At 45.0% G+C, this 25563-nt stretch overlaps 3 protein-coding genes across 3 annotated transcripts; 1 reads left to right on the plus strand and 2 right to left on the minus strand.

Moving 5' to 3' along the window:
• Positions 1-290: 290 nt before the first annotated feature.
• Positions 291-6969, plus strand: LOC100834752 (E3 ubiquitin protein ligase DRIP2). The gene is made up of 7 exons (XM_003579144.4): positions 291-793; positions 2908-3007; positions 4218-4542; positions 4725-5128; positions 5231-5281; positions 6032-6104; positions 6428-6969. The coding sequence occupies exons 1-7, from the start codon at positions 469-471 to the stop codon at positions 6587-6589; spliced, it is 1440 nt and encodes a 479-aa protein (XP_003579192.1). The 5' UTR covers positions 291-468; the 3' UTR covers positions 6590-6969.
• Positions 6970-8983: 2014 nt separating this feature from the next.
• LOC100835365 (ankyrin-1) lies at positions 8984-13056 on the minus strand. Its single transcript, XM_024455300.1, has 11 exons — positions 12990-13056; positions 12364-12513; positions 12106-12237; positions 11669-11808; positions 11439-11525; positions 11119-11247; positions 10414-10566; positions 9953-10054; positions 9371-9541; positions 9185-9264; positions 8984-9020 (listed from the first exon to the last, which is right to left on the minus strand). Exons 1-11 carry the CDS (start codon positions 13054-13056, stop codon positions 8984-8986), a joined length of 1248 nt encoding a protein of 415 aa, XP_024311068.1.
• Positions 13057-16883: 3827 nt separating this feature from the next.
• Positions 16884-18980, minus strand: LOC112272415 (transcription factor ALC-like). Its single transcript, XM_024463113.1, has 5 exons — positions 18898-18980; positions 18428-18689; positions 18085-18150; positions 17650-17715; positions 16884-17404 (listed from the first exon to the last, which is right to left on the minus strand). Exons 1-5 carry the CDS (start codon positions 18978-18980, stop codon positions 17144-17146), a joined length of 738 nt encoding a protein of 245 aa, XP_024318881.1. The 3' UTR covers positions 16884-17143.
• Positions 18981-25563: the final 6583 nt, after the last annotated feature.

The raw sequence follows: 25563 nt of genomic DNA on the forward strand, positions 1-25563 counted from the left end.
CTATTAAGAAAATGAAAACCATGTGTCCTTCTGGTCCCCACACGCGCCGATATCGCGCGGTGCGAGAGAAGAAATATCTCGAAAATTATCGTGACAATATCGCCTCGATCTTAATGATATTCACAATGTATATATATCTAGATACGCAGCACAGGAAAGAAAGAAAGAAAAATGAAACGAAATCATCATCAATCAAAACGAAAAGAGAAGAAGAGAAAACCACAAATAAAAGCAGACCAGCTTCTTCATCTGTCCTTCGTATCTTCTCTCTTCTCTCTCGATAAATACGTAAATATTTTTTTTTCTGCTCTCATTTTCAACTCCTCCTCTTCCTGCTCGTCGTCCTCCGCCTCCCCTTCTTCTTCGATCTCTCCTCCCATTTCAAAGCTCAGGGGAGAGTAGACGGCGGAAGCCCCCGGCTTTGCGCGTCCGCGGCATGCGGAGCTAGCCGCGCGGGGGACCCACGCCATGCAGAGCGGTTCCGCATCGCCGGGGAAGGCGCCTGTCCCGCCGGAGGACCTGCCGCCGCCGGCGGCGGCGGGGAAGGAGGCTATGGCGGAGGCTCGCGGGGAGGAGGTGAAGGAGGATGGGGCGAAGACGGATGCGGAGAGGGGAGGAGCGCGGCCGCGGGGGCGGCCGCGAGGGCGGCCGCGGCGGCAGCGGCCCGCCGCGGAGGAGAGCGAGAGCGGGGTGGTGAAGGTGAAGAAGGAGAATCTCGCGCCCCGCATCACGTGCCCGCTCTGCCAACGCTACCTCCGCGAGGCCACCACCATCTGCGAGTGCCTCCATACATGTGAGTAACCCCCCCACTTCCGCCGCCGCACCATGTACTCTCTCCGGTAGCATCGATCGAATGCTCCAATCCTTTATTTACGAAGGTTCCGTGCTACTGCTACCGAACGTCTCGGCGGCGATTCGACGCGTCTTTGGTTCTCGGGCCCTCCGGATTCGGCCGCCGGCGACGTCGGTTTTCGCGGCGGCGAGCTGGCCGTTCCGTGATCCGGGGATTCTTTATGGCCACCCCTGACTGGTTCTTGCATTGCCATTACTCTTGCGTTATTGTTCGTGTTGCAGTGCCGGCCTCTGGATTCTACGTAAATCCGTGGGCCTCGTTTGCATTGTTCATGCGTTTGACTTGTCCACGTTCTGTAACTTCATGCTTCTATACTCATCATGGTGTATTGTATCAATGCTGCGTTTCAATTAGTTGATTTTACGTAGATTTGTGGTCTTTGTGCAAATCTAGCTTCTTTGGTGCCTGTAATCTTGTTTATATAGCTGTTTAGTCCTCTGATGCTACTACTATTCATGATGGGTTTAGATAGTTGTAAACTTGCAGTGCTCTGGTGTGAGATAGTAGTATGTAGCTCGAGTTCATGATTTTGATCAGTGAGATTGGAATGATGGGTTTATACGGCATCTGTTTTAGTTTTGCATGTGGGGTTCTTGCAATGTTGGCCTGTAATTGGTGGATCTGTGCACATAACTTTGGATCCTTAATGTGGAATCATCGTCCTGTAAACATTTGCAAGCAATGTGATTGCTCTGCAATTGGAAGTCTGCATGCATGAGTCAGTTGGTGTAATTGTTCATGTTGTGTATGCCCTTAAGATCTTGGGAATCTTAATTTCATTTCCAACCGCTGAAAACTCTTTACCTGGAGTGTGGTTTGATTTTACTTTTAGGAATGAAATTGGCATTTCTAAGGTAGACCATTCAGGCTTTAAATACTAAATGTAACATTGCACACGTAATCACGGCCTATGCTACTCTATTTTTTTTACATGATCCTGTTTACAATGAATGTTTGATCAGTTCTCTTTCTTTTCCACAGTTTATCTAGTTATCTGGTGCAACTATTCATGATGTTATGCATATTTGCAGTGCTCTGGTCTGTGTTAGTATCTAACCTGAGTTCATGATTTGGATTAGTGCCTGTAAGGATTGGAAAGGGTTAGTTAAGCCAACATTTGTTTTAGTTTTGCAATGTTGTCCTGTAGATGGTTGAGATGTGCACAATTTCTCCACAATGTGGAATGATGTTGTGTAAATATGTGCAAACTATTTAATTGCCCTGCATGCATGCATCTGTTGGTGTAATGGTTCATGTTTTGCACGCCCTTCAGATACTGGAAATAGTATTAAATTGTTTCCAACATCTGTAAATTCTTTAATTTTGATTTGGCTATTTTATACCAAATACTTGGACATTCCTATTTCTAGGGCTGTTCATTCAGGCTTTATTTTCCCATCACACATCCATTACTACTCTGTATCCTTCTACACATATCATTTTTTGTTGGGGTGCATGCCATTTTGGCTTCGTGTCCTTATTGTAAAAACTCTTTATGGATGCAATACAATTTTATTTAACAAATACAAGCTTTGTCCTAAAATAGCTTCTCCAAAGACACCCCTCTTGAATAATCTATCTATTTGGTATAAGAAATAGTCCCATAACAGAATTTTGGTTGTTGAAGGCAGGTTTGGGCATCTATTCTCTTCTATCTATCTTCCTATACTTGAGACTGGTGTACGCATGGCAAGTAAAAAACAACTTAATTTGTCGATAGAACTTCTATTTGCATTTATCCTGAGTTTTTATTTTCTGCAAAAACATGAACATCTCGTTGTTTTCCTTAAACTCTGGAGGATATGGGAATGACTTATTGATGTTTCACTGTAATAGTGTTTCTGATCTTTCTGTATACAAGCATTGACTTATTGTACTTTTACTCTGTTTAATTCTAGTTAGTTTTGGGCATTTCATGCTATATGACCGATGCTATTATGCTGCTATTGCCAAAGCAGAGGTTTCTCTTCAGTTGCATGCGCAATTTTGTTATACATGAAATTGCACATCTTGATTCCTCGTGATATTTGAGTTCTTTTCTTGGCATTATGCAGTTTGTAGAAAGTGTATCTACAAGAAGCTGGCTGTCGAGGAGTTGAACCACTGTCCAGTGTGTAAAATTGATCTTGGCTGCGCTCCAGCCGAGAAGCTTAGGTATTCTTCTCATTAGCTTTTTTATGGTGTTTGTGAGCACAGTTACAAATTTTGTTCTACAAATTGTTTGCTTTGCCAAATGTTCTTGTACGATTTTTGCTTAAAAATATATGCTTATTTGCACCACTTTGACTTCACAGCTAATTTCCCTGATTTGTTACTTTTGCCATATATTTTAAGTGGATAACAACATATCAGAACTGAAATTCTGAGCTCAAATCCGAAACTGCGGTTTGAAGTCCAAAACTCTGCAGTATAAAGGACTTAACTAGTTTTTTGAATAAGCTGAGAACATATAGCTATGTTATTCCCACATGTCAGTAGGCTATGTCTGTGATCTGTTAAAATGTGAGAGTGGTGTGGTGGGTGACCTCACCATCGGCACGGGAGATGACCACACCTGGGCAGACAGTTAGCTGAGCCAGCACCGCAACCAAACAACAGACATATTTCTCTCTCCCGGGTCTGTTCCCAGTTGGCTTGTCCCCAGCGGGCCTGGCTGGGGAATCGGTGCAGGCAAGCAAGCACGCCCATGAGTGTTTATCCAACTGCATCTCTACTGCTGACAGGAGTGTAACAATCCCAAAAGGAATCAGCTGAATTGAGTGTTTGCCCAGGCCCAGCAGTGCTTTGAGCAGCATGCTGCCCTGGCCTGTGGGCTCATGCAGGTATCTTAAACGTGCCAAAACTGCAACTGGCGGCCCAGGCCAGGGTTCATGCAGGCTACCAAACGCGGCCCTGTATGAAGTAAGAACTATACCTTGTCTGGTTCCTACCATGGCTACACATTACGGAACAGAACGTTCCACTATGCTTCGATTTAGGAATCCCTTGTACAGATATGTATCTGCAGTTGCCATCTAGTATTCTTTCTTGTCTGGCAGTATTTATCGTTCTCAATAGTCGGATGACATCATTTTGAGCTTTGCCAATACCACAACTTTGTTGTCATTATATACCTCTGCTTTCAAGGTTTGTTATCAAACCTTTGTCGGAAGCCAATTTGTATAGGGCTGTATACTGGGCTACTAAAGTATTTCTGAAGTGGAATTGATTGTTGCTGTTTAGCCAATATTTTTGGGGTTTTACTTTTTACAAGAAAACTTTATCATGTAGCTGTTCTGAATTGGTTGATTTTTTTTTGGTTAACGCTACTTTGTGTTCATAACGTGTGTCTTTCTTCTACTCATTTTTTATATCTTGATTTCAGAGCTGACCACAATTTACAAGCCTTGAGGTCGAAACTTATTCCAGTCAAAGGAAAGAAGATTAATGCTGAAGTTGAATCTCCTGTTACAGCGCCTGTTAAAATTAAAGAGAGATCTATCTCATCATTGGTGGTTGATCCACCTCGATTAACGACGAGTTTGACTGGGCGCCGAACAAGAGCAGTTACCAGGAAGGCTGCTGCCGCATTGCGCGGCCTTGGTCCGATCCTTGATCCTGTGGGAAAGGATAATGATAACACCAATAAGCATGCTGATAATATAAGCTTGCTAGATAGTTTGAGCAAAGTACCCCAAACAAGAAGAAAGGTACAGAATAACTGTAGCATTCTGACTGAATCATGTCTTTGTGGCTTGTTTAACTTTGCACTTTATCGTTTTCACATTAGATACATGGAACTTGTGCATCTGTGTGCATACTAACTTCTTAAAACTAATAATTGGAATAATGCATATCATCATCACCAGTCATTTGACAATACTATTTGCAGGCGTCACAGGCAGAAACATCAAGCCACCACTCTAGTAAAGATAAAGCAGATCATGGTAAGGACTTAGATAAGGCAGAGCTCTGGAAACCTTTAAATTGTCTTGTAGATGCTGCAAGCAAAACAAAGTCCTTCAGGTCAAGTCCACAAAGTTCGGCTGTCAAGGGAGCTCCGTCCAATGAATCTCCTAGTAATGGACATGTTAGCAGAGAGAAGTCTGGGGAGCATCTGAGGAAGTCCATATTTCAAGGTGACAAGAAAGATACTCCTCTGTCAGAAATGATGCTTAAAAGGAAAGGGCCAGGCCGGGGGAGGCCTGCAACTTCTGTTGCTGCAACCACCCAGAAGGTCCCGGACGTTAGGGCATTAAACTCCATATGGTTCTCATTGATCGCCTCATTTGAACAGTAAGTCACAATCATACAATTATCCTCGATTCAGTCAAAGCAATATATTAGGTGTGTCTGTGTTCCTCTCCCTTTAATTTTCTGTAATCCAAATGTTTCCAGGAAAGGCTTTCCGCAATTGGCACAGATACCTACTCACTATTTGAGAATAAAGTAAGTTCGTGCTTCTCAGCTCTGCTGCAGATCAACTAATCGTTCTGATTGATTATCAATTTCTCTAAATCCGCATGTGAAATAAATGTTCTTGGAGCTACAGATCTTTTTTGCTTAGAACTTATAAGGAGAATGCTACTCCCTCCGATCCATAATAAGTGTCGTGGATTTAGTACAAAGTTGTGCATGTATTTGCGTAACCTTAGTCTTAGGATCAGAGGGAGTATGTTTAAAGATGCCATGGTCTTAGGCGATGGTACCATACAGATGTGCATGTATTTGCATAACCTTAGTTACTTTGAATACGGAAGTATGCATCCTTGGTGAATGTTAGCGAACCTATGTTTGACAATAACTGATTTGGTGAAGTTCATTGTTTCTTCCTAGGATTGTGTTTAGTTCTTTATACATGTAGAAGGGGCTTAGATCAGCATATCTACATCTCGTAAGCCTGTCAATTGTTCTTTGCCGCTCCCTGGTCACTTTAGTCTGCTTGTAAACATGTAAGCAACTTGGCTGAGGAGTCAAGTGTCAACTTCAGTAAAATTTTCTTCTGCAAATACACCTAATTTTCTCCTCACAAAATGAAACAAAAATTAAAGTAGCTTGCATGGCTTGATTGTGAACTTGGCCCCCTTACTGTTCTTCTGTGACTTTGTATCTCAATCGTTGTAATCAACAGTTTATGTTAGTTTGTAGTTAAATATTTTATAGTTATTTCAATCATGGCTAATTCGTTTTTCTATATAGTGATGGAAGTATACCCGCATCATCCATCCAAAGGTACATTATGCAGAAGCTCAGTCTTCAAAGTGAGTCTGAGGTGAGACTGCTACCTTGCTTATTGCTGGGTTATTCTTTCCCCTGTGCTTAGTTTTATAATACAGTAGTGAAATATCCAAAACTCTAAAACATGTTGTGGAGAAGAACACCCATGATAGTAAATTGGAACCAATGTACTTATTGGCATGTTCTGAAATCGAGTAGTTCTCATCTATGAAGTAGAACCAGTTGATACCAGCACTTCTTATCACTTTGGATGGAGGTTACAGCACAGACATGTTCCATACCACATCTGTCCATCTAACGCGATCGGAGGGTGTCATTTGCAGCTTGTCTGATAGTACCTGATCTTCATGTTTACAGGTTGAACTGACCTGCTGTGGGCAGTCAGTGAACCCTGCACAGCCTGTGCGCAATCTCATAGAACGGTGGCTGAGGTTTGGCCCATCGCGGCCTCTGCAGACGGTGGTAGGCTCCTCCGGGGGAGAATATGTGATGGTGATATCGTACGGGCGGCCAAAGTGAATGCACCATACATTGCGCCTGACAATCTCCTGATTCATCACAAGGTTGCACCTAGCCTAGCCCTGGGAAGAGGTCGACCATGGAAGTTATAAACGATTCTCCCCGGTCGACATATAGTCGAAAGAATGTGGCTGGCTCGATCTGCAGCCAGCCCACCGTGTCGTATCCATAATGCTGCTGGATGTTGTTCAATTCGTTCGTTTTATTCCCCTATACAGATGGAATTCGTTGTAATTTGGAGGTGGTTGAAACCGAGTGACGTTTAGACCGGCTGAAGAGATGATGTTTCTTTCAACCCTTGTTTACGAGGAGTGCTACTGAGTAGCTACAGTTGAGTTGCTTCTACAGTTATATCCTGAGATTGAATTTCTTGTAGCATCTGCCCGCCATTTGTTTGAATTCTTCGCGAAAATGGCTTGGATTCTGTTGCGCCTAGTTTCTTCGTATGCAGGCCCGTGCATTTGCGTGACTAGGTTTTTTAGGGTTCTTACAATTACGTGTTTGCATATTTATTACATCATGATCTTAGCTGCACATTTAAAATCATCGATAGATAAGCTTGTGGCTAATATATAGTACCATGCTCCTAGTATATTTACCCACGGCCAAGTTGGCATTTAATATAATGTAGTCTGCCGGTATGATAACATTTAGATGCTTTGATGTATACCTGGCATACCCCCGGCGAAGGCCATGTAACTTTCATGCATGCTCATCTTAGTCTAATTATGTTTATCTGTGTATATTCATAAATAGGTGGCAAAGATTGATTGTTCTTTTTACTGTGCTCATTGTGTGGTGCATTCAGCACGGACCATTGCTGCACCAGCACCATTGGCTTGCTCCCTTCACATGATACATTAAACCCGCCCATCCGTCTTGCCCAATGTCAAGCATTTTATATATGAGTATGGATCTTGGGAGCCAGATGGGGTTTCTGTTTATATATGCGCTTCTTATAAGGTTCTATTCTTCCAAATCTACCATTTATGCCATTTCCAACCATACGTAAACTCCCGTGGTGAACTTTCGACGAACTACATCTAATGCATATTCTGTCGGCATTAGTAGTCATCCACCGATGCAGATTAAATTTCTATCAGTTGACGTAAATTGATTTTTTTCATTTATTGTTTAGTTTAAGTCGTTTTTGTACATTCAAATGCTAAATTTTTCCTTGAATTTACTTTAAGGTATTTGTGGACTTCGTATATAGTGACTGCTATTTTATTAGGGCAAAATGTTAGGCGAAAACCACATTTTTGGAGCAAAGTATGCAAATTCCTTAGGAACCGTGTTTACAGGTTTTTAAAAAATTCTACAAAAATACAATATGTTGGAGATGTGATTCTACAAACCTGCAAAATTTCAATCCAAAACTCAAATGCATTTAAAAGAAATTAAAAAGAAAATATACAAAGGAATAATGTCAAACAGAGCAATCACTATTCACGCTGAATTTATTTTTTCCCTTGCCGCTAAACACAATTGAGTTGGGACTTCAAATGTTACACATACAAAAAAAACATACGCAATTCTTTTGAACTTTTTGGACCTTTTATTTTTGTTGCCTTTTATTATTAGTTATTACTCCCTCCGTTTCATAATTCTTGTCTCAAATTTGTCCAAAAGTGGATGTATCTATTCCTAAAAAATGTCTAGATACATGTAATATTTCAACAAGAATTATGAAACTGAGGGAGTAGTTTTCATCCCCAAAAGCTTCTTGTGCAATTGTCGTTGTTTGACTCAATTTGAACCTATAGGTTATTTCGTGATCACAGGCTTGAACGATGTGGATCGAATTATTTTAGCGTCATATGGATGTTTTTTACGTCCTCTCATATCCGTTTCTTTCCGGCCTAAAATAAAATCTCGCTCAGCCTTTTGACTATTCTTTTAGCTAATAGATAGCTGAAAACATATACATTCACAAAAGAGTTCCAAGTCCAAGATTTCATGTCAGTTCAAAAATGATGTCTGTACATTCAAGCCATCTCTTCAGTAAAAGAATCAGGTCGGTACAACGCATCATTTGTTTTCAGACGCAGATCAACTTCCGAAGAAACATTCTAACGACCGTTAACATAACAGAGCATCCATCTATATATACAACGCAGCACCCCTAAGGCAAAATGCTGTCAGAAGCACACCAGGTCTCGTAATTAACCTGCCAAAATTGAGACCCCCACAGCACAGCATAGAACTGCGCAACACCTTCTACTACACATACGAGCAGTCTTCACTACTGTAAATACTGTTTAGCCGGCGGAAGGCTATACGTATGTAGCAGGTCGTCCGTTACAGAGATGTGAAGATACTACAATAGCCAGAAAGAATTTTCTTTTGCCTTTTCTTCTTCCTTCTCTTCCCTGACATGGCAATTGCTTACTACTACACGTGCATCTTCTCCATAGCCTCGACGGCCTTGCTGCAAGCATGGCAAAGAAACAAAGGCTGTCAAAGTGCCATTGCTAGTGGCAGATTTCAAAGATGTATGGAAGGACTTTCAAATCTTCCTATCTCCCATGGATAATAGTTCATTCATTCAGGGTGTGATAAACCGGACAAGCAATGCCGGCATCCATGGCGTACCTTAACGCTCCCATGATCTCGTCGCTCCTAGGGTCGAGCTCCAGCGCCTTCAGAAAGGCGTCGGCAGCTCCTTTGTAGTCCTGCATGCACACAGAGAAACATCAATGCCACAAGCGGGAGGTATACAGATGGAGAGATTGAATCAGATTACGAGGGTATAATTCACATAGCAGCAGCTAGCTATACCTTCATAAAGCTGAGGGCTGCGCCCTCGCGGTACCATGCCTTGGACCAAGAGGGCTTCGTCGCTATGCACTGTCGAGCGTCTTCCAGTGCTCGGTCCCCTTCACGCAAACGCAGCCAGCAGAGGCTCCGGTTGGCATACATGGCGGGGTCAAGTGGGTTTATCTCCATTACCTGCAGTTGCAACAGCAACTGCAACTCAGCAAGTATTTATGCGATCAGTTAAAGCAGTTTAGTTTGGTGTGATGATGTATAACCTAAGAGGCTCTGTGGAGAATATCGTTGCTTTTTCATTGGTTAAATATCTGGCCTGATGTAATAAAACCAGAGGTACTTAAGCAAAGAAAGGTCATTTCAAGATAGTGTTAAACTCGAGTGTCGTCATTGTTCGAGAGAAGACTCTTAGTGTTGTTCTCCATCATTGGATTTATGGCAGCCACGCCACAATCAGACCAGCTCTATGGCTATATGGAGAATTAAAGACCAGATTTTCAATCTCAAGCCTGATGTCTCAAGAGCTACTAATTTGTTGTGCTATCTTTCCGTACCGTTCCAAGAAAGTACTAGATTGGTTCATGCACTTACCAAGCGATAGAAGTACATTGCTGTAGTGTAGTCCTTCTTTGCAAATGATTCTTTTCCTTGTGACTTCCAATTATCAATTTTTTCTTCCAGAGAAACTTCCGCCTCAACACGGTAGCATGTTCTAGTTATAGGCATAGTAAATGATGGCTTGGACAGCACGATAACTGTTTACAGTTCAAAATTTAAAACAATGTGCTGCTTGGTCAAAATTCCTTGAATCATAATCCTGTTAGCTTTGCAAACTTGACTGAGGGCAGTACCCATACAATCAGCAGAACCACATATATCTGTCAGAAACTTTCAATTGAACGAAACATCAACTCAAACTTGAGTAAACAGTACTTATATTTAGGTATGGCATCTTCCATTCTACTACCTAAAGGGTGCATGTACCCTTATCGAGAACATAAGGCTTGCAGAAAGAACAGGGAGGCTAAAATTAATAAAAATCATGTACATACCTGAGGCCCAATATGAGGAGAACTCACTGTTCTAATTATCCCATCAACACTCCAATCTGGCAGAGATGGAATAGGTTTTGTCCTAGGAAATAGAATTTCAACAAGCTCACGTCGACCACAAGCTGCTGCTAGCTCAATTGGAATCGCTCCATGCTATATCATAGAACAGAACATAAGAAGCTATATAACCCATTGCGAAAATGACAAAGTGATCAACGTCACTAGATTTTCTTTTGATAAAAAGCATTGTGAGAAAAAAAAACCCGAATTCATCCCACTGGTAGTAGAACAGAACAGAATTCAAAGGAAGCTAGAGATAGTGACCCCTCTCGAATTTTAGTAGGTGTGCTCCAGTACTAGCAATGACAGTAAGTGGGCTTAGACAAACACTAAGAGAAATAGAATTCCAGTGACCTACTATTATCACGAATCCGGAATGAGATGTGTAAAACCTGTTGTAATGCTGGGATGTCTCATTGGTTCAGTGCAGTCTGAACTGTGAAGCAAACTCAAACAGATTCTCCCGAATACCAACATAAGGTACAATATCTACTTGACACATGAACAATCCATAAAATGCAATCATCTCTATGGAGACCTTCCTTAGGTTCCATCATCATCAGATATGCAAGGAGAAAGGGGTCAAGATTGCAACTCTCAGATCATAAAAGGCAGTGAACAGAGAAAAAGACAGCTATGGTTAACCTGGTTAGGGATGTTAGGGTCGGCTCCAGCCTCCAGCAAGAGATTGACAAAGTCAGTTAAGCCATCTTCAACTACCTCCGTTAGAGGAGTTGGTCCAGAGTAACCATGAGCATTCACATCAGCACCAGCCTATGAACAAAACTTAAGGTAGCATTAGAGACAGGATTTGCAAAAGTGATCAGGATAGTAAAGTCAATTGAAATAACAAGGATGCTTTATCAACCTGGATTCTGCACCCAACATGTTACTCTAAAAAAATAGGGGGCGCTGAAAATAAAGAAAAACATGATAAAATACATCAAGTCAGCAACTTGTCCTACCTCAATTAGTAGCTTCATGCAGTTCAAGGCCTCCCCACAGCAAGCCATCATGAGTGGTGAAAAGATGTGATTCGCCACTCTGTTGGGCTGAAAAGGAAGATGGAACATAGTTTTGAAAGTAATTAGTTAGTTCAAAGGATAGTATTGTATATTTGCCCACCATGTTTTCTGATGCACCTCCAAGAATAAACCATTTCATCGTCAAGGTGAAAGTGAAACAGACAACTTACATTAGCACCATGCTCCAGCAGGACCTTCACAACCTCGACGTGGTCCCTTGCAACTGCCAAGTGCAAGGGTGCCCCCCGATGGTCAATAGGATCCACATCAACTCCTTTGGACAGCAATAGCCTTACAGCCTCGCAGTACCCTGGATGCGCAGCAAAGATAGTGCAAGCAGATCAGAAATGGGGCCTAGTACATAGAGGCAGTACTTGCATTCAAGCAACCTGTACAAAGTACTCTCTCCGTTCCATAATTCTTGTCGAAATATTACATGTATCCAAACGCTTTTTAGGAATAGATACATCCATTTTTGAGCAAATTTGAGACAAGAATTATGAAGCGGAGGTAGTAACATATATATGCAATATTAGTGTGCAAGAGTACAAGTAGTGCCATTCCAGAGCCTGGGAGTGTCACTGAACTGGAGAGTGAGGAAAAACACCTTCCTCTGCTGCATTGTGGAGCAGCACGGAGCCCCTTTCTTCGGACATCGTCGGGTCAGCGCCGTGATCGAGAAGGTACCTCATGACCTGCACTCTCCTCTCGAGCGCGGCATAGAACAGCGGCGTCACACCTGCCAAGGGGAGCACAACATCTCAGCACTAAAATCTTGGTCTAAAAAAAAACAGGCACAGATGCATAAGATTTCTCACCTAGGTCGGTACAATACAGTACAAATACAAGGGAGAAGAGCATGCACCTGTGTCAGTGACCGAATTGACATCGAGCCCCGATTTCTCCACCAGGAACTTGCAGCAGTCGAGGTGCCCCTCGCTCGCAGCGAGATGAAGCGCGTTCTGCCTGTTTTTCTTGTCCTTGGCTCCCCGCAGGTCCACTTTCTTCGCCATTTCTAGCCCGCCCATGGGGGAAATCGCAGGAACAACAAGAGAAAAGTCAGACGGCACAATATGCTGGTCAGTCCAGCGATCAACAGAAGGGGGCCGGGAAAAAATAAGATGAAATTCGCACAAATCAATCAGACTCCAAAGTCTGCAATCTAGAGAGCATGTACGCGCCCAAATTAGCAGCGAGCAAGCAAATCGACGGGCATGCACATGCTGGTGAAGCGAATCCGTGTGCAGCCACGCAAAAATTTGGGGGGTTTCCGGATAAACTAGCGAACATACGAATCGACGGGCCGGCACGCGTGAAACCCGCGAGGAGATTAAGGATCTGCGAACCACCCCCAAAATCGTCCGTAGTGGCCCCAAATGCGCCGCGCGCGATCGAGCGGCCGATCGAAACGATGGAGACGGCCGGCGGTTGTCATCCAAGACGAGGGAGAGAAAGGAGAGATAGAGGGGGGAATGAGGCGGCGGCGCTTACTCTTGAGGACGCGGAGGTCTCCGTCGAATGCGGCCTTGAGGGCGAGGTCGGACGTGGAGGGGGCCATTGGCGGTTCTGGAAGGTTTGGTAGGGTTTTGGGGAGGGGCGAGAGACGACGGGGGGAATGCGAGGAGACTGGGATTCGGGATGGAGAAGGAGAAGGCGGGTGTCTCTGGCGCCAAAGCGTCCGGGTTACAGATGGCCATCGGGCCGAGCTTCTTTAAAAAGCCCGAAAGCCGTTGGGCTTGGTCCGAGTGTGCCCAGCCCGGCACAAAAATAATTGGGCCGGATCGACCGAGACCCTGCCTCCGCCGGAATTGGGATTCAACCTCAGGCCCTCGGACCGGCCTGGCACAGGTCCGATATGTATTTTTCAGTATTATAATACGTTTGACCCATTAACCTTCTCTAATCTGACACGACCCATTTTTTTTTTCTTTTAACCCACCATTTCTTCATGTTTTGGCCCAGCCCATCCATTTTTTTCAAAAAAAATCTCTAATCTGGTCCAGCCCAACCTTTTTTTTCTTTTTTCACTTATATGGCCCATGAGTGGAGGTGGGCCCACGGGCCTTAACAGGTCCTGGCCGGCCCGGCTTCATGCCGTGCCCGGGCTGGGAGGCTGCATTTTGGGCCTGGCCCGGCCCCATTATCCCTTGTCGGGCGGGTTCGGCCTGTTGGCCATCTATAGTCGGGGTGCCTAGTGTGGAGATGGGAAGCGGCCGGCCGCCACCTGGCCATGTTACATGCCAATCCATATTGTTGTTCCATGGTTTGGCATGTGTGCATTAAAGCCAAAATCTGGTCTAAACAAGAACTGCCGTGATGAACTTATGCTATGAAAAATCAGAACAACTAGATGATCCCCGCGCGTTGCTGCGGAAACTCAAAACAATTTTTTTTACCAAGAATGAAGGTAGAACAAATGGAAAATGAGCATAAGACATAAATCATGATAAATATCATAAATTTGGTATAATAATATGTGATTGGAAAAAGCCAATCCATGTAGAAAGTGCATCGTCTGTACATGAGGTAAAAGGGCGCCTCGTTGTACAGTGAGTAAACAGAACATACATGAAGAAGATTAGAATGGATATGATTTCAAAGTACTCGTAAGAAAACCGCTGAAATTCAGCAATGCACAAAGCCTAGATCTTGTAAAGATAAATGTTCCATATATTAGAACAACAAAGACTACATATGTCATACGTGTAGAGCAGAAAACCATCAATTACATACAACCTCAACAAACGTCCAAGATACACAGAGTTTGACATACAAACACTTTCTCAATCTACACAGTACTCCATTTGAATATTTGGCATAAACTTATTAGGTGCTGAGGAGAGAACAAAGCATGATAGAACATGTAATAAAGGACTAACAAAAGGGGATCCAAAATTCTAAAACGAGGGCAAAAGAAGATTCTGCTTCTGCACCTCAAAATTCGTCACTGCACATGCTTCTCTCTTCTCGTTGAATGAGAACCTGCTCAATCGTACAGTATGTATGAGATGACAAAAAAATGTTAACACCACAATGCAAATAGCATCACTGGCCAAAAGGAAGGACTTCATCCTAATGTATATATTAAAAATAAATTCAAGCTTGAGCCAGATAGAACTGTAGAAGCACCAAATGGAGGTTAAGTGGAACCAATTAAAGGAGTTGATGATATATATTGCGGCTGTTCGATCAACACACAGTTTAGATGAGTGACTCCGTGCACACAGGTGAGAGGATACTGTAGAACACCCCGCAAAGCCATAACCTGATGAGATACGTACAGTGAGAGGCAGAACAACTCAATTCAATGAAGGAAATACATGGGTGGAGAAAATTGTGTGAGACTACAAAGCAGATAACAATAAACTCCAATGAAGGTGTTGCATCAAAATTCTGGTGCAAAAATCCTTCGAAGCAACTCAACCCCAGATGTATTAGCTTGAATTAGTTACTAATTATACAACAAATATGCATACGACATACCGTCAGGACAGATTTCGTTGATATGGATGAAATCAATTCGCACAGAAATACAGATCAATTTTAGAAAGTGGCCTACAAATCCCTGAAGAAAATTAACCTAAGATGGGAAAATCCCAAACCTTGGAGTGGTTCCTGGAATCCGGCAGTTGTCAGCAGACGCAGGGGTGAGGAAGAACCACGTGGAAGAAGGGACTAAATAGAGCGGTCGCATTAAGACCGACCCAAAGTCCCCACGAATTCAGGTGTGGTGGCTACCGTTTCGGCCATAAATGAGAGGGGAATGAAGGCTGCGGTTACTTAGCGAGGGCGGAGGTGGAGCGACAGCGGAACAAAGCGCAGAATTGGGGGCAGTGGGACACTCACGGTTGGCTGGACGGCGCAAGACGGGCTGCACTTGGTGGGCCATCCCAACAATAGCGGGCTGGACGCGACGGGCCAAAGAATCAGAAGGTAGTGGTCCGGGCGCGCGCGCACGTCAGACACGGGCGTGGAAGGAACCATGGCAGTGGTCGGCAGCAGCGAAACCCGGTGGGGACAACACAGCAAGGGGCAGCGCATGGCGGCGGCCGGGGCGCTCGGGGGCGCGCCATGAGAGTGGTCGGCAGCGACGAAGCCCGGTAGGGACGGCGCAGCAAGGGGCAGCGCATGACGGCGCCCGGGGCGCGTGCGTGGTGACGGCAGGCGGGGAGCTCGAGGGCGCGCGTGTGGTGACAACGGCCGGGGGGCGGGGACGGCATCAGCGGCGGCGGAACAAATCTCTCGGCTTGTGGCTTCGTGGCTGGCAGCTCGTCTGTGGCTTGCATTGTTTTAGCGATGTCCGTGGCTGGCTGTGCTGGACGCGAGGCCTGTTCGCGGGCTGGCTGCTCTGGACGCTAGATGGGCCGCACGCGGTGGGTTGGACGTGATGGGCTAAATCAAAATTAGAATGGAAATTAGATTTGTTTTTTTAGCAAAAGACGGGAATTAGATGGAAATTAGAAATTAAAAATTAGTTGAAATGCTGATGTGGATAGGCTGCATGTGCAGTTTGCTAAATTTACTGCATTTAGTGGGTTTCAACTTTATAGAGTTTATAGATAGTCAGAGTCCACTTCAACGATAAACTCAACCGACTAATTAGGAATTAGCTAAAAGTCAATGTATTTACCGTTATACATCATCGCATTTAATACTAACAAATCACTTATAGCAAGTCTAAAGACACATTGTATGTGTTAGTCTGTCGTAGAGTCCATGTGACTTGGAGATGAATATTGCTTTTACTATTGTAGTGTGGATGCCCTTAATCAAATTTCCGGCGGTGTCCTGTTTTCATTGATTGTTTAGGCATGATCGGTGATTGGGGTTGATTTTATCGACGATTGATAATCATGATTGATGATTATGACTACGACAGGTTTCTGTTTCGTTGGTTTGATTGATGATTGCGAAGGGTCAAAGGACCACCGGAGACACAAGACATACATCATGAGCGGTTGTGGAGCGATGGATGTAGATACATTGATTATTCAAATGTCTACAACTCATAGTTTTATATGTATAAGAAAAATATGAAAATAACTACCAGTCTATTTTCCTGTGTATCAAATGCAGAAGTCGAGGTGTTTTCCTCTTTTTGAAAAGAAGAGCAGGACACTTGGCTCCTACTCGAGAAGCAAGAAGGAACCTGATCCTGGGTTGGGTACATTTGTGTATTTGAAGTTCGTATACGTTGTTTCCTAGTGTCTTTCATTGACAACTTGGCATTGCCAGGTAACTGTGCGATCACAAGATCAATGATACCAGATCCATAAGGATCAATGGGACAGAGTCGGTTAGTGTACACGACGCAAACCAAAACCACATGAGTAAACTTTTTTTTTTCAAAAGGAGGATGAACCCGGCCTCGGTTTTACATCAAAATGATGCACACAACATTTTTATTATTTTATTCAACAAAGCTGACAAAATGAATACAACAATCAACTTAAAGCCATCTTTCCAACAACAACTGTATCACACCTACAAGTTTGATGAATGAGGTGAACATGATCGGACTACATGGTTGACCCCACGCATCAACGCACAAAAACTTCACATGATACAGCTTACGAGGACAACTTAAAAAAAAAAAGAAACTACGCCTTGCTGATTAATTCCATCTTTTCCGACAGAAAAGTTTCTCAAGTCTGTTGCCGTCGATGAGCAAGCTGTTGTGCAGCGTACATGGACCCAATTTGATCACGATATGGCACCGGCAGCGGCATGCCGTTACCATAGTGAGGGCAAGCAAACGCCGTCGGGGAAAACGGGTATGGAGGAAGAGCTACAGACGTCGCCCGGCGCCCACCGAAGGCATCTCTGACAGGCTGCATGGATGTCGTGGACACCATCCCTGACGGCGGCGAGATTGCCGTCGGCACACCGTATCCGTTCGACAGCACCTACGGAGTGAAACAATTAAAAACATGATCAGCATGCATTAGAAAGGCACATGCACCTAGCTAGATGACTACGCACGCGCTTGTGCAAGCTGCTAATATCTATGTTGTTTGGAGATTAATATATTTGGTAAATAGATGTTTTTTATAAAAAATTAAAGTAAGTAGATTAATTACTAAATATAGTAAGAAAAAAATGCACTTGCTTTTAGATGATAAAAAAAATACACTGCAGTGGTTAATACTACCTGCATCTGGTACTGGAGTGACTTAATGTACTGGATCACCTCCTCCAGCGTTGAAGCCTTGTCAGTCTGACGGAAAAATCGTATTTACATGGTATATAAATTCTGAAACAATTTCACACAAGACCAATCAAATCCTATGATAGTTTCATTAAGCTATATATAATTACCATGCATACTATTCGAATCCAGTATATATGCACATGCATGGGAAACCATTATCTGAAACCACTGTAAATTAAGGGATATCTCCCATGCATATCTGTAGCGGCGGTAATAAGTTTAGGGAATCTCAACTTTGTGAAGCATGCATGAAGTTTCGGAGTTTGTACGACGACCTATCAACATCTGCTTAATTAAGCACTTTATATTCGTATAAGTGTCTGAAAAGCAGTAGCTGGTATTGTGCATATGTACGGCATATACGAAGGTAAGTACCTTGGTGCATGTGGGCATGAGTTGCTGCAAAGTCCTCATCTTGTCGTTGATCTTGTCCCGCCGCCTCTGCATGCCAATTCAATTAAGGGCGCGCATATCACGTACAGTACGGATCTACATACGCATGCATGCATGCATAGCATAACGTGTACTCTATATATATAGAGTGCAGCCACCGTTTCATAATTCTTGTCGAAATATTACACGTATCTAGATATTTTTTAGTAATAGATACATTTATTTTTGATAAATTTAAGATAAGAATTATGAAATAGAGGAAGTATACAGGGAGTATATACGTGTGCCAATGCAAGCCCTAGCTAGCTTGGTTACGTACACGTACCTGTTCAGCGGCTTTCCCGGAAGCAGACTTTCTTCTCCGGCCGCTGCTGGAAACCAGCTTGCAGCTGGCCGCCGGCGTACCACGGCCGCTGCCGCTGCTTCCTCCTGACTTGGTGGTCACCTGGCAGCCATCGTGCTGCTGGAAGAGCTCGCAGAGCCAGGACGCCATGTCGGCCTCGCTGGCCGTGTTATCGGTCGGCGCCGGCGACCACGATGCGGGCTGCTTTTCGTCGTCGTGCCGCAGCACCTCGAGCAGCTCGTGCCTGCAAATCAAGTTAATTTTCGCCATGATCAATCCAACACTACTTACTTGCTCGATCGATCGATCATCCTCTCTGAAGACGGGAATTAACTAGCCAGGCCATGCATACATGCAGACAGAGAGGGGTGAGTATGTGCGCGAGCATCTGCGTTCGTACTGCGTTTAAAAAAAAAAATACATGCAGACAGATGCATGCATGAACTACTCACGTGAAGTAGTAGTCGTCGATGGTCAGCGTGTCTTGGTCGCCGCCCATCCCGGCAGCACGGTACTCCGGCACCTCGCCGTCCATCGATCTAGCTGTGTATCTATATCTCCGGCCCGGTCCAGTCGGCAGCACGGTGGTCGAGAATTCGAGATAGCCAAGCTAGGTACTGGCAGGAGGAAGAAGAGAGATAAGTTGAAGAGATAAATTACGACTCTCCTATTATATATAGATCGAGAGAGGGGAGATATATGAACCAGGTCATACTTGTTGACACTCACTATAGGAGAGGAGCTGTGTATAGTTTTATGGCGGCGTGCGGCGGCTGTCGGCAGACATGCATGCAGCCAGCTTAGCTAGCTAGTGCATGTCAGTCAGTGAGTGAGTCTGTGTGCGGGGGGGGGGGGGGGGGGGGGGGGGGGGCTGGCGGTTTTGCTTCCCGTACGTCGGCCGCCGCGCCGGCGGTATTGATCCATCGTGTCTACTCCGTATATATGTACAGTATGTATGCTACGTCGTCGGCCGGCGGTCGCATCCGAATCGGTGGTCTCATACTACGTACATACTCCGTTTTTTGTCCACTCGCGCCGTGTGGTGGAGACGACGACGCGTACTACGATTTGAAGCAGCTTAGTAACGTAGCCTGCAGTGGGTGTGTACGCGTTTGCCCAGATACGTACAATTAGCTTAGCTATAGCTCCCCTCGTGTTTTGCACGACGTGGATTGACCGATGCGCGACACGTGGATAATTCAGCCTGAATACTCGTACACACATGGGCTGAGCTCAGCCAGGACGGCCGGTCCACGCACGTATGGAAGGCCCACGTGCGGAGACTTCATGGCCCAGCCCCCCCCCCCTCCCCCCACCCAGCCACGTTCAGCATTCCGAGAAGAGACTATAGATACAAGACCATCCGTTTCTTTTTGGTGAGTGGGGGAACGAAAACGCAATTCGATTTCTAATTAGCCTCATCCAGTGGATGTAAAAAAAACAGCCTCATGGACTGGATTGGATTAATTGGGCTGGGCAATATGGACTGGATTGTTGAGGCCCCAACAGGTCGTCGCTGGATGATGCACCAAGTCGTATTGGTCGTCCTATTCTATATACTCATTCCGTACCAAATTAACTGTTTCGTGGGAGTATATATCCTGAAGCACGCCATGGGTGCAAATCCATTCAAAGGAGATTTTGCCTTTTGTCTCTCGATCCGTGCGAGATTAATGAAATTTATATTCCTCTTTATCCTTTGTTCATGTATTTAGGTACACCACACGTGTCTACGGTTAATTTTCTTGACTCCTAGGAGCTGATGCATGCGTCAGCAAGCTTTGCGTCGTCCTTGCGTATACCAAATGCATGGAAGCATGCATGGGAGCCACGTTTACCACGTGAAGGCCAAGTGGCATGCAGGGTCTTGCCGACACGTCACACTTGCAAAGAGTCAGATGCATGCTTATCCAACCGATCGAGCAAAACTGGGGAGGTCCTGATATATATTATCACATGTGCATGGGTTTGAGCGCATGCAAGACAAAAGCCAGCTAACTACTTTGTCAACAACAACAGAGACCAATGTTCAATTATAGAGTATATCTGAGCCCATCAAATGCTCATCCCAGCTTTCCTCGATACATTAGGCACACGACGGCCGTACGTCCAGAGGGTAAATAATGTCGACGACAAGCCGGCGGCCGAGCATCCAGCGTACGTGTTTCCGGCTGGCCGGCCGGCGTGTATGGGCTTTTCTTCTGCAGACTGTAGGAATACGCTATATATATATAGTTTTAAGGGAAGTTAAAGTTTTTAGACATGCGTGTTCAGGCTAGCTAGTGACTAACCAACAAAGGACTGGTTACAATTACACATAATTATACGCATAAGACAACATTTCTGATTCAATACAACCCCTCCTCTAAAGAAAAACATAAGGACGGTCCAGATTAATTCGTACCCCTTCATAAAAAGGACACGATGGACATTAAACAATATTTTCTTCTATTGTTTTCGTATGGTTTTGAATAACACTCAGTGTTTTCAATTTTTCCAGAGATTGCACCGTTGAATCGTCATGAAATTTCACGCGATAGTAGTAGACATAATTCCACACAATCTCACCAAAGGGATAGACGAAATATTTCTTGAGCAAGCAGGAAACAGGCGAACAAGTCGGATGTTCGTGCTGTCCCGCACGGCCGCGAGAATTCAAAACAACACTCGGTGTTTCAAAGCTTTCCGGAGATTCCACCGTTGGATCACGATAAAATTTCATATTGTAGTAGTAGATAAAATTCCGCACAGTCCCACCAAAGGGATCGGCGAAACACTTCTCGAGGAATAGGAAAACGTGCGAACAAGTCGAATATTTGTGTTGTCCCGCACGGTCGTGAGAAGTCCAAACAACACTAAGTATTTTGAAGTTTTCCGGAGAATCCACCGTTGGATCACAATGAAATTTCAAATTGTGGTAGTACACAAAATTCCACACAATCTCACCAAAGGGATCGTTGAAACATTGTTTGAATCAGCGGGAAACATGTGAACATCGTGCTATCACGCAGGGCCGCAAGAAATCCGAACAACACTCGGTATTTTGGTATTGGCCGGAGATTTCACCGTTGGAACGCGATGAAATTTCACAGCATTGTAGAAGACACAATTCCAAACATTCTCACCGGAGGGATCGTTGAAAAAGTTCTTGATGCAGTGGATACCTTGCGAGAGAGAAAGAAGGCACGACGAAGGAAAGAATAGTAAGAAAAAAGGAAACGTGAAAAGACCATCCTACCCTTCTGAGTTTGGGGAGAGAGGTGTATTGAATTAGACCCCATAAGACCTTGTACAAATCCAGGACAGTTATTTTGGAACAGAAGGAGTATATAGGACTGCAATAATACTCTCTCTTACTCTCACACACACTACTAGCGGAGGACATGTATACGACGCGCTAGTGCTGCTAGATTTGTTTGGTTGATATGAAATTTGATGTAAATGGAACTTAACCGATAGATACATTGCATTGTTTTTTGGCGGTGGAACTTAGTTAAGCTCGTAGATTATGTTGATGATACATGCGATATATCTCGATCTCGTGAGAGAAGAAAAGTATGCGCCGCGAGCACTAGCTTATCCATTTGCATGCATGCGCGCGCCCACAGCTGTGTCCACATGCAATGTCGTTATCCATCCTGCTACCCTGCTACCTATGGCGCCGTGCATGCATGTGTGGTATATATTTTTGGCATACGGCACATGAGACGTGCTATGCGTGCATGCAGCTGGTACGCATGCATATATACATCCAATGATTCTGTCTACATCTTTGTATGTATATGCTTTGATCGACGACCGAGTTATATATGTGTCCATGCAGATATATGTGAGGCGGCAGCAGTGGCGGAGCGTGACGGAAAGCAAAGCTAGCGGGGGCTAATTTCATACTCCGTATCAAACAAGGACATGCAAGTTTTTTGTTAGAAGATTCATACAATCAAACTTCTAATAAACAGCTGGCCGCTCTGGGTTTTATCTAAAGGAAGAGAAAGATTAATCAGATATTAATGCGTGTGCTCTAACATTAATTTTACATATGTCTCATAAACAGAACATGTAACACACAAAAAATGAAGAAGATATGTATGAACGAACAACTAGAAAATGACGCACTAGTTTCAGCTTGCAAGTACTGACTCGCTGATCAGAGTTTCATTAGGATGTGGCGGTAACAAATCACCAACTTGGATGCTTGGGTGGGGGCGCAAGCCGTGGGAAGATTCAGATAGGCAGGCTGGCTGGCCGTGCTCCGGGAAGGCAGGCGCTGCCGTCGTTCAGTCGTTCTCCCAGATGTGAGAGAACGAAGATCCCTAGTGCTGCCGTGCAGTGCCACCGTCGACGGGGGCGAAGACCTAACACCTAACACCGAGGAAGAAGAGGATCTCGGGGAATGGAGGAGCAGGAAATGGTGGATCTGAGGAGTTCGTCGGGTATGAAAGTTGGGTTTGGGGGGGGGGGGGTCGCAGCCAAGTTTGGCCTCCAGGACGCTCCGCCAGTGGGCGGCAGGGATGCATGCAGATCCGCAGAACCTATACCAAGCGCACATATCTATAAACGTTAATTAATTAACTGCAGTTTTTCCAGTAGAAGAGAAAGCCGCTAGATTATCATAATCTACCTCGACGCCAAACTCACCTAAATACATGTATGTTTATTAAGTCTCTAAGGGCATATGAATGCTAACTTGGGAGAAACAGAAAGGAGAGAGATGTTTGCCTTCCATTAGCTAAGAGCCTAAGAGATCTCATGTCGAAGAGGAAGAAGTTTTCTCTACTTTATATTACTAACTGGTACATCTTGATCATCAGACGATTTCTTACCTAAATCTAATTGACCATGCATCAAAATATGTTAATATTAACGGGAGCATTAGTCGTAAGAGAGCGCACCAAAAAAGACAACTTTATTATGTTGTGTATAGGAGAAGACTGCTTAGTCTTCGTTACCCGGCCCTTAATTTACAGTTTTGCAAAGGAGAAGTCATCTGTTTTTTAGTTAGAGATAAGTTGGCATGTTTGTCTGTTGGATCTTAGTACAATGACAACACGGAGTGGGAGAGGAGGGAGTGAGGATGACATCCAGATTTTAATCCAACGGCTCTGATGCATGCGTTGATCGATAATTAAGGCTTTGCTTAAAAATCAGATATATATGCCTTCACAATTCAAACAGCTAATAATGTAACTACTATATGCAAATTGCATATGGATAGGTTTTGGATGCACATGCAGCCCAATCTGCACACGTAAGCCACCATATGCATATGCATTGTATTACACAACTTGAGAATTACACAACTCCATTTTATCTCTGCATCCACTGGTTCCGGAACTTCCGGTCCTTCGTTTTTCCAGCCGGCCTGGTACGCACTTATATATATAGGTGTGCAATAATACTCTTTTACATCTCACACACACACTACTACTACTAGCTAGCAGAGGACATGGATATGACGCGCTACTGTTGCTACCCCGATGGCGGCGAGGTCACCGGAGCCGGTGCTGACGACTTCCTCGACGGCGCCTGCCGCTGGATGTCAGCCCCCCCCCAAACCCAAAGAAAAAAATCCCCATATTTGCCCTCCCCGTAATACCCATTACCCATACCCATTGGACAACCGGGCAATATTGGGCAAACAAAAAAACAATCTCCCAAAACACAAGCTGTCGGCTCAACCGAATCAAATCGAGGGGAAAAAAATCATCCAAATTCATCGAAGAAAAAATAAATCCAATCACAATCCCAGGCTTTGTTGAGGCAATGCATCGCAAGCAAATATTGGACAAATAAAAAAAAAATTCCCAAACACAAGCTGGCGGCTCCCCTGAATCAAATCGAGGAAAAAAATAAAATCATCGAAATTCATCCAAGAAAAAATAAATGCAATCCCAGGCTTTGTTGAGGCAATGCATCGCAAGCAAAAAAAATCATCGCAATGAATCAAATCGAGGAATGACAAGAGTGGGAGAGGATGCCGAGGTCGGTCGGACCTGCACCATGCAACGGACTTGGGGCAGGGGCTGTGGTTAATTCCTGGACGCGGAGACACCCACGACATGAGCGGCCTGGTGGCGAGCATCCAACGCCGACGAACGGCGCGCCGGAGAGGAGCACGCAGAGCGACGTCACCGGGCTCCCCGACTAGGCGGAGATGCCGAGGCGAGCGCCAGCAGCACCCACATGGTCCCGTCGTTGAAGCCCGCTGTGAAGGACGGAGTGGAGATCGAGCTCGAGGCCAAACGAGTTTAGAGGAAGAAAAGGAGGCTGAGGCTGCCGGCGTACTCGAGCGCGGAGCACGGCGGCGGCGGTGGCCGGGAAACTGGGATCGAGGATTATGTTTTGTGAGAGGATGGGATCGAGGATTACCCAAGTTCTGTTGGGCCCTAGTGGGTAATTCCCCACACCCTCCCCATATCTTTTGGGCAAAAAAGTTTTGACCCATGCCCGACCCAATTACGGATGGCAATGGGTACCCGATACCCGCATACCCGATGGGTATGTACCCGTTTAAGATACGGGTATGTAAGGAAAAATACCCGTGGGTATGTAAATGGTAAAATTCTGTACCGACGGATATGACGGGTACAGGTATGGTATTGCACTACCCGAACCCTACACCCATATACCCGCATCTTATTGCCAGCCCAGTACATAGCCCATTAAAAATCTTGCCTAAGGCCCAACCCAATACATTTCGTATATAAACCCGGATGCCCCAACCCTATTGACCTAACCCTAATCCCCAAATTCCCTCCCCACCCGAATCCACTCACCCGTCCGTCACCAGGCCTTTCCCAGCGGTCGCGCCCTCGCCTGGCCGCCTCTCCTCCAATCGACGAACTCCGCCGCCGCCTAGCTTCCTCACCGAGCCGCCTCACTCCGCCAGTCCGCCGGTGGCCGGCCCGCGCCTCCTCCTCCACCAGTCCGGCCGCCCGTGCGGCCGAGCCTTGCCTCCTCCACCGCTCCGCACGGCCCGCGCCTCCTCCTCCACCAGTCCGGCCGCTCGCGCGGCTGAGCCCCGCCTCCTCCAACGGTCCGTGCGGCCCGTGCCGCCGCCTCCTCAACGGACCACGGCAGCCCTCCACCGCCAGCCACAAACAATCTCCATGACCACG

The sequence above is a fragment of the Brachypodium distachyon genome, chromosome 4 (assembly GCF_000005505.3).
Source record: "Brachypodium distachyon strain Bd21 chromosome 4, Brachypodium_distachyon_v3.0, whole genome shotgun sequence".
Lineage (NCBI taxonomy): Eukaryota > Viridiplantae > Streptophyta > Magnoliopsida > Poales > Poaceae > Brachypodium > Brachypodium distachyon.